The 12066-nt window shown below is 39.2% G+C and overlaps 1 protein-coding gene across 3 annotated transcripts in view; it reads left to right on the top strand.

Annotated features, from left to right (window-relative positions):
• EIF2B3 (eukaryotic translation initiation factor 2B subunit gamma) overlaps nucleotides 1-12066 on the top strand; it is a 142461-nt gene that overhangs the window by 32569 nt on the left and 97826 nt on the right. For all 3 annotated transcript variants that reach the window (XR_010341173.1, XM_012434492.3, XM_012434493.3), the window contains one exon: nucleotides 9751-9910. Coding sequence is in view for 2 of the 3 variants with exons in the window: in XM_012434492.3 (XP_012289915.1) it covers nucleotides 9751-9910 (160 nt within the window). In the remaining variant the exon portion in view is untranslated. The remainder of the gene's footprint in view (nucleotides 1-9750; nucleotides 9911-12066) is intronic.

The following is a 12066-nucleotide window of genomic DNA, read 5'->3' as shown; positions in this document are numbered from 1 at the left end:
GCACATACTACAACGCCCAGCTAATTTTTTTGTGTTCTTAATAGAGACGGGGCTTCACCATGTTGGCCAGGATGGTCTCAATCTCTTGACCTCATGATCCACCCACCTCAGGCTCCCAAAGTGCTGGGATTACAGGCATGAGCCACTGCACCTGGCCTTTTACTAATAGTAGTGTGTTAAAGCTACCTATTATTAGTGGTTCCTATTGATTCTGGTTTTTTTTTTAATTTGAGACAGAGTCTTGTTCTGTCACCCAGGCTGGAGTACAGTGGCACGATCTTGGCTCACTGCAACCTCTGCCTCCTGGATTCAAGCGATTCTGCTGCCTCAGTCTCCTGAGTAGCTGGGATAACAGGTGCGTGCCACCACGCCCAGCTAATTTTTTTTTTTTTTTGTATTTTTTTAGAGACAGGGTTTCACTTTGTTAGCCAGGATGGTCTCAATCTCCTGACCTCATGATCCGCCCGCCTCCTCCCCAAAGTGCTGGGATTACAGGCATGAGCCACCATGCCTGGCAGTTTCTGTTGATTCTTAATTCATCTCCTGATGTTTCTGCTTTATATGAGTAGTTTTGTCTTTTTTGCTGCATAGATATAAAGAACTATTATATCTACACTTTTAATTTTGGCTTTTAGCATTATAAAATACCCTTTGTGAGTTAGAAAGATAGGAGAAGGTGATCAGACAGTAAGATGTAAGCTCCTTGAGGTCAGGGATTTTTGTTTGTTTTATTCATTGCTGTATCTCTGTAATGCCTGGCCATATTCAGGGTTCAATATATATGTGTTACATGAATCAATAGGATATTTTAAAGTGAGATTTTGGAGTTAGTGCAATTATTGGTAATGCCAAGAAATAGGGTATAACAAAGTGGTTGAGTGACTAAGATGAAAAGGAGAAAAAAGTAATTGAAAATGAGGAAGTCGAGTCTCAGTAATAAGGATGCTAAAGTCACTGAAGTAATTTTTTTTAAAAACAGAGATACGAGCCGGGCGCGGTGGCTCATGCCTATAATCCCAGCACTTTGAGAGGCTGAGGCGGGTGAATCACAAGGTCAAGAGATTGAGACCACCCTGGTCAACATGGTGAAACCCCGTCTCTACTAAAAATACAAAAAATTAGCTGGGCATGGTGGCACGTGCCTGTAATCCCAGCTACTCAGGAGACTGAGGCAGGAGAATTGCCTGAACCCAGGAGGCGGAGGTTGCGGTGAGCCGAGATTGCGCCATTGCACTCCAGCCTGGGTAACAAGAGCGAAACTCCGTCTCAAAAAAAAAAAAAAAAAAGAGAGAGATACGAAAATAGTGCTAATATATATATTTTTAAAACTTCCACTGGCCAGGTGCAGTGGCTCGTGCCTGTATTCCCAACACTTTGGGAGGCCGAGGTGGGTGGATCACTTGAGGCCAGGAGTTCAAAACCAGACTGGCATAACCCTGTCTCTACTGAAAATACAAAAATCAGCTGGGCTTGGTGGTGCCTGCCTGCAATCCTAGTTACTCTGGAGGCCAAGGCACAAGAATCACTTGAACCCAGGAAGTGGAGGTTGCAGTTAGCCGAGATTGCACCACTGAACTCCAGTCTGGGTGATAGAGCATGACTCTTGTCTCAAAAATAAATGAATAAAAACCTTATTGAAGTTATATGTATGTATCATTTAAATAATTCAATAGTTCAAGCTTTATTCCTAAAAATATAAGTCCCCTGACCACCCCCACCCCATATCTCTAACTCCAAAGGTAGTCACATTCTCTTCTTTTAGCTAATACTTTGATTTTTATCTCTATGTCTCTAAATAACATGCTTAAATTGTTACTTCTTGAATTTTCTGTTTTGTTTGTTTTTTAGAAACAGGATCTCACTCTATCACAGGGGCTGGAGTACAATGGCACAGTCATAGCTCACTGCAGCCTGAAACCCGAGCTCATATGATCCTCCTTCCTCAGCCTCTCAAGTAGCTGGGACTACAAGCATGCACCACCATGCCTGGCTAATTTTTAAAAGTTTTTGTAGAAATGTGGTCTCGCTATGTTGTCCTGGCTGGTTTCAAACTCCTGGCCTCAAACAATTCTCCCACCTTGGCCTCCCAACGTGCTGGGATTACAGGCATGAGCCACCATGCTCAGTCAACCCTAAGTTTTAAAGAGATATGTTAGTTGTTTTTTTCTCATTGTTATGAATTTCCCTTTAGAGTGAAAGTTTGATTTGGGAGAACAAAAAAAGCCCTTGTTTTTTTCTATTCTAAGTCAGTGCATTTGGAGATCAAAATTAAATTGCATATATCTAAATCCTAGAAGAGAAATGACAGGCATTTTTATAGGGAACTCATTTGAACAGAATTAAAAATTAATATATGCTTAGGTGCTTTTTTCCTAGCTTCACACAGGAAGGAAGAATAGAATTCCTGTATTTGTTCTTAATCTAAAGAAGAAAATTTCCTTTGAGGAGGTGAATGAATTATGAATATTAGAACCCTAATGTTGAGTCTTTGTTTTAAGTTGTAAATCTAGCAAACTTATAATCATTCTTCAGCCATGCCCTCCAGGACAGCTGCATTTGATTTCTTTCCTTTCAGATATCTCTGCCTTTTGCTTCTTTGGAAGTAGTAGGTTCACTTCCTACCTTCTTGCTTTAGGGAATTGCAAAGTTGTCTCTGTGGCCCCTGTCCTAACTATGAACAGTCAGTCTCTACAAGGGGAGAACTCACCTCTATCAGAATGTAGACTGTTTCTAAACATTTAAAATCACATGTTTTAATATTTGAGTCAAATTAAACAAAGAGGGCTGGGCGAGGTGGCTCACACCTGTAATCCCAGCACCTTGGGAGGCCAAGATGGGCAGATCGAAAGGTCAAGAGATTGAGACCATCCTGGCCAACATGGTGAAATCCCGTCTCTACTAAAAAAATACAAAAATTAGCTGGGCATGGGAGCATGCGCCTGTAGTCCCAGCTACTCGGGAGGCTGAGGCAGGAGAATTGCTTGAACCCAGGAGGTGGAGGTTGCAGTGAGCTGAGATCGTGCCACTGCACTCTAGCCTGGTGCCTGGTAACAGAGCGAAACTGTCTCAAAAAAAAAAAAAAATTAAAGAGAAGGAGGTAACAGGAAAAGTACTAACATTTACTCATGTGTGTTTGCCAGCACTAGATTGAACTCTGGGTATACAAAGATAAAAGGGCTCCTTATGGAGCTTAAAGTCTATATGGAAAAAATATATATGTAATCCAGTTAGTGATTTAAGGTCTGTAATGGATCAGAAAATGCTTCATCTCTAGGGGAGATAATATATTGGCTCTGCCCTTTCTAGTAACTATGAGAAGACCTGAATTTTGATGGATAAATATGTAATAGAATGGGAAGACAGATTAGGGAATACATTTTTGGCAGTTGACTCTATTAGGTTAACACTGGTGGCTAGGTGCAGTGGCTCACACCTGTAATCCCAGGACCTGGGGAAGCCAAGGCAGGCAAATCACTTGAGCTTCGAAAACCAGCCTGACCAATATGGCGAAACACTATCTCTACTAAAAATGTGAAAATTAGCTGGGCATTGTAGCACGCATCTGTAATCCTGCCAGCTACTTGGAAGGCTGTTTTTAAATGTTTTATGTCTTCCTTTTTAAATGTCTACTTTTATATATAGTATATAAAGAGCACATCATATTATAGTGATGTGTATATATTTTTTTAAAATTTTAAAGTAAGTAAATGATGATAAGTTCAACTTTTTTATGTTTGGAAAATACTGTTTTAGGGTGTCTTTAAGCAGGGAAATGACATATGCAGTAGAAATTAGAGTATGGATTAGAATAAGGGAGAACTGGAGCAAGAGAGACACCAGCCAAGAGACTGGAAAAAGATTTTGAGACCTGAACTCTTAAAGGCAGTGCAGTAGGGGAAGACTAGGGGACTATGGGCGGATTTCTTGCATCAGATTCTGGATGGTAGCAACAGCATGATTAAGCTGAGGAATACAGGAAAGATATTTAGCTGTGAGCCTAAGGATTATCACATTTCTTACTTACTAAGTTGATCATTTCCCTTCCTAGACCTATTGCCCAACCTCAGTGAAACAAAGCAGCAGTTGGCCCTTGGCCTTCCACTTTGCAAACTATATACTGGGAATCTCTTCCAAGCATTTTAAACCAAAACTGAGGTCTCCATTGCAGTTAGCCTTTGGTGTTCATTAAAGCACACAAACTATGCCAGGTGCAGTGGCTCATGAATATAATCCCAGTACTTTGGGAGGCCGAGGCAGGAGGATTGCTTGAGCCCAGGAGTTTGAGACCAGCCTGGGCAATATAGGGAGACCCCTTGTCTACAAAAAAAGAGAAGAAAGGAAAAAGCACACGGAGATTGAATTGGGATTGGGCCACATAGGAAAATGTAAATTGTGACCTTCATAGTCACACCAAGTAGCTGAATTCATGAGTTCCATATGGGCAGAGGTGGTGTGCAGGCTAGTGATTTGGATCATAGCCATTATTTGTGGAAGCTCTGGGTGAGTAAAAGCATCGTAGTTACCTTGCCCTGACAGTTTTTTTCCAAGGGAGTAAATGTGTTTTTCTTTCTCCTTGTCATAAGAAATTGGTTGCCAGATTGTGTTATTTATAACAATCTGTCATGGAACAGCTGCCAGGAAAAGAAAGAAGCTATTCCCAGTAGCTCTCCTCACCTCCCACCCACCACTACAGCCACACACACATACATCCGGTTTTCTGATTTAACTTTTTTTCCCCCTCTAATTTTACCCAGTGGTTTTGGCTTAATCTAAAAGTTTCATGTAATGAGAGATTTCTGGGCTTTGCCATGGCTTGGTAATTGGGTTTTCTGAGCTTAATTTGTTTGCTTTAGTCAAGGCTAACTGGCAGCAGTTTGGATTTTGCATTCCTGGGTGTCTTGGACACTTTAAACACTAAAGTGCTGCCTTCCCTTGGAAACCTTGCTCGTGTCTATATTGTCAACAGTGCACACATCTGCTTTCTTTCTGAGTTGTGCTTTCTGCCCTTGACATTGCCCTGGCTTCTCTAGAAGAGCAGGCTTGGGATGAGGCATACCAAGGACTATTGGAATAGTGAGAAAGGAGGTCTTTGGAGAGTCCAGTTGGTCTCTGCAAAAGAGGCATACTGTTGGTATTAGAAAAGAACTGGGCCCATGAAACACAAGGCAGCTGAGTGTTGGCATGTTCAGGGAACTTTCAAATTAACTGCATTTCTGACACACAGTTGCTTCAGTCCAAACAGTCCATGTTTATTCATGGCATGTGGTCACACATGATCAAAAATACTTATCTGGTCTTATCAGTTTTTCTACTTTCTCTCTCTGGGCTCCAGTTACTAGAAAGCCATTTGCATTTCTAGAATGGGCTTTACATTTTAGAATAAGAATCAAAACAATGGTCATTTCTTTCTATTACAGCTTTTAAAAAAACACAGGCCAGGCACAAAGGCTCATGCTTATAATTCCACCACCTTGGGAGGCTGAGACAGGAGGATCACTTGAGCCCAAGAGTTCAAGACGAGCCCTGGCAACATAGTGAGACCTGTCTTTATTTAAAAAAAAAAAAAAAGTAAAATTAGTAGTCATAGTGGCATGTGGTGCCTGTAGCTGCAGCTACTTAGGAAGCTGACGTGATAGAATGCTTGAGCCCAAGAATTTAAGGTTACAATGAGCTATGATCACACCTCTGTACTCCAGTCTGGGCAACAGACTGAGACCTTGTCTCAAAAAAAAAATAGTATTATGAAGGTATAAATATGATTTAGCTTTCCTTTGTTTCTTCTTCTGAGATTCCCAGCTTTGGAAACTGATCAGACAACAAACACTTTCCTTTGAAAGTGGTAGAGTTGCAAAGAGGATGAGATGTGTTTGGCGTCAGTGACTTTTACATGGGAATGGAGGCAGGAGAGGGGCTGATGGAACAGCACCTCTATCTATATGCTGGGCCCTGTTCTTTCAGACCCATGCCTTTCTTTTCACACTGAGAACAGATGGCAACCAGACATTGAGTGGAGGGGTCTGTTCCTTGTGATCCTTGGGGATTTTGCATTCAGTTTAGCAAAAAGTCATCAAAACACAGAGAGAGAAATGAGCCTACAGCCTGTTCACAATTATGCAGGACTTGTTTGGCATTCATTGTACTGACAGATTTAAACACTTTTGCAGATATTGAATGATAACAACATTTATTTGCCAAGACAACATTGTTACCACTTCTGAGGCATCTGCATTGGAGTCATTTTCTTCATTTTGGAGTACACTTAATGGTTCAGTTTATTGTGTATCAGTTAACTTGCAAAAAAACCCAGTCATCTTATTAGAGAAACTGAGAAAAACAAAAAGGAGATTTTTTTCCTCAGCAAATTGTCATTTTCATTATGATGAAATGGGGCAACTTCTGTACTATTGTAATGACAACTCTGTGGATGTTTTTAGTAATGGTTTATTCCCATCTTTCTAAGCATTGTTATAAGTAGGATTGTGCAGGCTGTTTCTTCTTCAGTTTGTATTTATGTGGTCTGATTTGTTAAATGTTTGCTGCTTCCTGGATGCGTTGCGTTGCAGGTGCAGGATTTTTTTTTTTCCTAAACAGATGTTTATGGGAACTTTTTTTTTTAGTTTCAGAGTTAAGATCTAAAAAGAATTCAGAGAGCCTTAAGCAGAAGAGTAGGAAGTAATCCAAATTTGAGCTTCTTAACTTTAAAAGGCCTTCAAAAGAAATTGTTTAGGCTGTAAATAACAAGTTACATGTGGAAAAAGAAATGGTAATTCTGGTGCAGGGTCTATATTCATAATAAGAAATTTCAAGCAGTAGCATAATCTCACTTTCTGAGCAAATAAGACTCTTTGATTTAGTAGAATATGAGTTGAAATCATCCATTTTCCCACCCAAATCAGGAATCATGATTTTAAATTAAAATATTAGGAAAGTTTGAACTACTTACAAAAAAACACATGTAGATATTCACTTTATTCTTGAACCCAAAATAATTTGGTCCAGTGTTTTTCAGACTATTTATTTATTTGAGACAGGGTCTCACTCTGTCACCCAGGCTGGAATCCAGTGGAGTGGTCATAGCTTACTAGAGTCTTGAACTCCTCTGAGGTTTAAGCAATCCTCTTGCCTCAGCCTCCCAAGTAGCTGGGACTATAAGTGTACGCCACTTGGCTAACTTTTAAAAAATTTTATTTGCTGATTTGCCGGGCACAGTGACTCATGACTATAAACTCAGTACTTTGGGAGATCGAAGCAGGCAGATCACTTGAGGTTGGGAGTTCAAGACCAGCCTGACCAACATGGAGAAACCCTGTCTCTACTGAAAATACAAAATTAGCCGGGCATGGTGGCACATGCCTGTAATCCCAGCTACTCAGGAGGCTGAGGCAGGAGAATCACTTGAACCCGGGAGGTGGTGGCTGCGGTGAGCCACAATTGCACCATTGTACTCCAACCTGGGCAACAAAAGCGAAACTCCATCTCAAAAAAAAATTATTTGCTAATTTAAAAAAATATTTTATATATTTTTAGAGATGGGGTCTTGCTAAGTTCCTCTCGCTGGCCTCAAACACCTGGCCTCAAGTAATGCTTCTTCCTCAGCCTCCATAGTAGCTTGGTTTACAGGTGCAAGGCACTGTGCAGGGTCAATTTTTTTTTTTTTTGATATGGCATCTTGCATTGTCACCCAGGCAGGAGTGCAGTGATGTGATCATAGCTCACTGTAATCTTGAACTCCTGGGCCTTGCAATCTTCTCGCCTCAACGTCCCAAGCACTAGGATTATAGGTGTGAGCCACTATGCCCAGCCTAGACATTTTTAAAGTAGCAGAATTGGTTTTCCAAGACACGGAAGTCTAGAAAATAAAATTAGTAAAAGAGGAGCTGCCCTGGTTGATTCACTAAGGGGAAATCAGAACCTGCCTTTCCCTGAGGCACCTCTGGGATTACAAGCATGTGCTGCTGTGCCCAGCCCTAAACTATATTTCTTTATTTCTCCCTTTTTTTCTATATTTTTGATGAGGGAGACAGTCTTGCTCTGTCTCCCAGGCTGGAGTGCAGTGGCACAATCTTGGCTTACTGCAATCTCCGCTCCTGGGTCCAAGCAATTCTCCTGCCTCAGTCTCCTGGGTAGCTGAGACTGTAGGCATGTGCCACCATGCCTGGTTAATTTTTGTATTTTAGTAGAAATGGGGTTTCACTGTGTTGCCCAGGCTGGTCTCAAACTCCTGAGCTCAGGCAATCTGCCTGCCTCAGCCTCCCAAAATGCTAGGATACAGGTGTGAGCCACTGCACCCAGCCTAAACTATATTTCTTTAATACTATTCAGTAATACAGATTCCTTAGTTACACAAATAGCCATTAGTAATTGTTAAATTTTATTTACATAACTACTATAACCTGTTTCTTTGTTGGTAAGATGCTAATAATAACAGCTCTGGGCTAGGTGCGGTGGCTCACGCCTGTAATCCTAACACTTTGGGAGGCCAAAGCAGGCAGATCGCTTGAGCCCAGGAGTTCAAGTCCAGCCTGGGAAACATAGAAAGACCATGTCTCTACTAAAAATAGAAATAAAAATTAGCCTGGTGTGGTAGTGCACACCTGTAGTCCAGGATACTAGGGAGGCTGAGGTGGAAGGATTACTTGAGCCCAGGAAGTTGAGGCCACAGTAAGCCATGATTATGCCACTACATTCCAGTCTGGGTGACAGAGCAAGACCCTGTCTCAAAAAACAAAAAACAAAAAAAAAATATATATATATACACGTATATATATGTGTGTGTGTGTATACGTATATATATGGAGGCCGAGATGGGTGGATCACTTGAACCCAGGAGTTCGAGACTAGCCTGGGCAACATAGGGAGACCCTGTCTCTACAAAAAAATGTGAAAATTAGCCAAGTGTGGTGACACTTATATTACTTGGAAGGCTGAGGCAGGAGAATCACTTGAGCCTGGAGGGTCGAGGCTGCAGTGAGCTATGACCACACCATTGCATTCCAACCTGGGTGACAGAGTGAGACCCTGTCTGAAAAAAAAATTATGATCAGAAAGCCAACCAATATGAGAAAACCTTTTCTTCATTGATTTATTTATTAATTTGTTAAACAATTATTAAATGCCTACTGTGTGTCAGACCCTGGTAATAGGTCTTACTTTTCTCATCTATAAAAATAGAGGCCAATAATGTTAATAATAACAATGCCATTCTGTCATTCTTATGGTATTCTTGTAAGATTGAATGGGTACCTTGTACATACCTGAGGTTATATTGTAATTATTTACTATAGAATGTTAAGTTCCCTAAGAATGAGGCATTGTATTATGTTCATACTGTTATTTCCTAGTACCATAGTAAAGTGATTGTTCTTTACCATATTAAATCATCGAACTATGTGAAAATGCTTTTTTAAACTATAAAAAGATGTATAAATATAAGATCATATATTCCATAGTCATAGAAATAGACAATGTGGTGGTTTTCAGACTGTTTTCTTAGAACCTAGGGTTCCAGAGGTGTCTCAGGGACAGCCCATACAGTTCCTGAGGTACACAAGGGAGAGGTAGAGATTCCAGACCCTATACCAGCATAGTCAATTAAAACAACCCTATTTATTTTACTTGTTTTGCTATGAAAAATGTTCGAAGAGTATTGTCTGATTTGTGTGTTTTTAAGCCATCATAATTTTGTCCTGTGATGATTTGTATAATCCATTGTCCTTTATGATATTGACTTTTCCCATCTCCATTTAACAGACAGATGTGCTGGTCCTGAGCTGTGATCTGATAACAGATGTTGCCTTACATGAGGTTGTGGACCTGTTTAGAGCTTATGATGCATCACTTGCTATGTTGATGAGAAAAGGCCAAGATAGCACAGAACCTGTTCCCGGTCAAAAGGGGAAAAAAAAAGCAGGTAAGGAAGACTGGAGTTTGTTTTGTTTGTTGGGTTTTCATGATTATTATTGTCTCTCATGTTTTCCCTGAAAAAACATTTAAGAATCTACTATACACCACAGATACTGTGCTAGGAGTTGGTGACATAAAGTCAAATAAGATACAGTCCCTGAGTGGAAAATACTTATACCGATTGATTAGATTCTTTAATGTCCTTTCATATGCAGAGAGGAGCATTCAGAACTATTTGCATTGTATTTAAGGCTCAAATAATTGAATGCGTATATTTAAGAAATAAACAAAAAAAATCTAATTTAAAATTAACTTTTAAAAATAGCCCAGGCTCAGTGGCTCATGCCTGTGATCCCAGCACTTTGGGAGACCAAGACAGGCAGATTACCTGAGATCAAAAGTTCGAGACCAGCCTGGCCAACATGCTGAAACCCTGTCTCTACTAAAAATACAAAAATTAGCCAGGTGTGATGGCGGCATCTGAAAAAAAATAAAATAAAGTTAAATAAATAAATAAACTTCAATTACAGATTTAATTAGATACCTTTAAAGAATTAAAGTTAGGGCTGGGCACAGTGGCTCACACCTGTAATCTCAGGACTTTGGGAGGCCGAGGCAGGCAGATCATGAGGTCAGGTGTTCAAGACCAGCTTGGCCAACATGGTGAAACCCCGTCTCTACTAAAAATACAAAAATTAGCCAGGCATGGTGGCACGCACGTGTAATCCCAGCCACTTGGCAGTCTGTGGCAGGAGAATTGCTTGAACACGGGAGGCAGAAGTTGCAGTGAGCCAAGATTCTGCCTCCTGTACTCCAGCCTAGGTGACAGAGCAAGATTTCATCTTGGAAAAAAAAAAGGAATTACTATCACAAATTTAGTATGGCTGGTTCTTTTGAATGCTTCAGTCACCCTAAATGACCAATAAATGTGATAGTTGTTAATCATGCTTATCTACCTAGGATTATAACATTCTTATTTTGATTTATTTTCCTAGGATTCTAGTAGTCCTTTCATGAGTTTTAGTTTTTCCTGAATGATGTATTTTTTTCCTTAAAGTTTTCCTCTGGAATGATGTATTCTTTAGGTTTTGCTTTGCCAGCATTATGTAACCCATTATCTTGTCATTATTACATACTGGCGTATTCTGTTATAATTATTAGACTATGTATAGCATATTAATATCTTACTATTATTAATAGAGCCATTTAGAGCCTTCATACATAGGATTTGAATAAACTAATTAATATTTTTAGCTCTCCTCTTTAGGACATTTGGTTAAATTATAATTTTCCAGTGTACCATTGAAACTTGTTTCTAGTTGCTTTTTGTGGTTCATATGATCACTGATGCAGATTAATTGTGGGATACTTTTTCTACATTATCATTATGTAATGGTACTCATGCTGATCAATCTTTCTGTTCTTTATATGGTCTCTGCTTTTGAAAGGTCTGGTTTACTTACAATTCCCTATATTCGTTCTTTTCTGTTACACAGGTAGAAACAAATATATATCTAGATTTTATAAACAGATATATGTTTTATAATGAATTTTTTGTTTCCTTTGTCTGTACTCTATATAAAAAATCATTTTTAAAACAACTTATAATATTTCTTGTCATTAGAACTTTTCTTTAAATTTTCTCCCTTTTCATAGGCATTGATAGAACTTTTAATATACTTTATATATAGTCATCTCTTAAGTATCTTTATGAATGCACAGATTTTCACACTTTGCTTTCTTTTATTGTATATCAATAATCTATAATTATATAAATTTATGAGATACAAAGTGATGTTATAATTTATACATACAATGTGGAATAATTAAATCAAACAGGTTAACATATCCATCCCTCAAATACTAATATTGTTCATGGCGAGAACATTTGAAATTTACTCTCTTAGCAATTTTGAAATGTATAATACTCTATTGTTAACAATATTTACAACATAACTCTATTTTAAATTAACTGTAACTATTACCTACCATCTATTGAAAAATATTTTTATATTTAAATTGTAGTTTGGTCAGTGGAAGTTCCTTTAAGCTGGATTATTTATCCTCTTTGAAAATGTATGATGTATACTGGTAAAGAGTTGGAATGTAAGTATGGGAGGCAGGGAAGCTGATAGGACTGGAGAAAAGCCAGATATCAGATGA

The sequence above is a fragment of the Aotus nancymaae genome, unplaced genomic scaffold (genome assembly GCF_030222135.1).
Source record: "Aotus nancymaae isolate 86718 unplaced genomic scaffold, 86718_ANA_hifiasm-v0.15.2.pri h1tg000007l, whole genome shotgun sequence".
In the NCBI taxonomy this organism is placed as follows: Eukaryota; Metazoa; Chordata; class Mammalia; order Primates; family Aotidae; genus Aotus; species Aotus nancymaae.
Note: the sequence above shows the minus strand (reverse complement) of the source record. Positions and strands in the feature narration are given on the sequence as shown.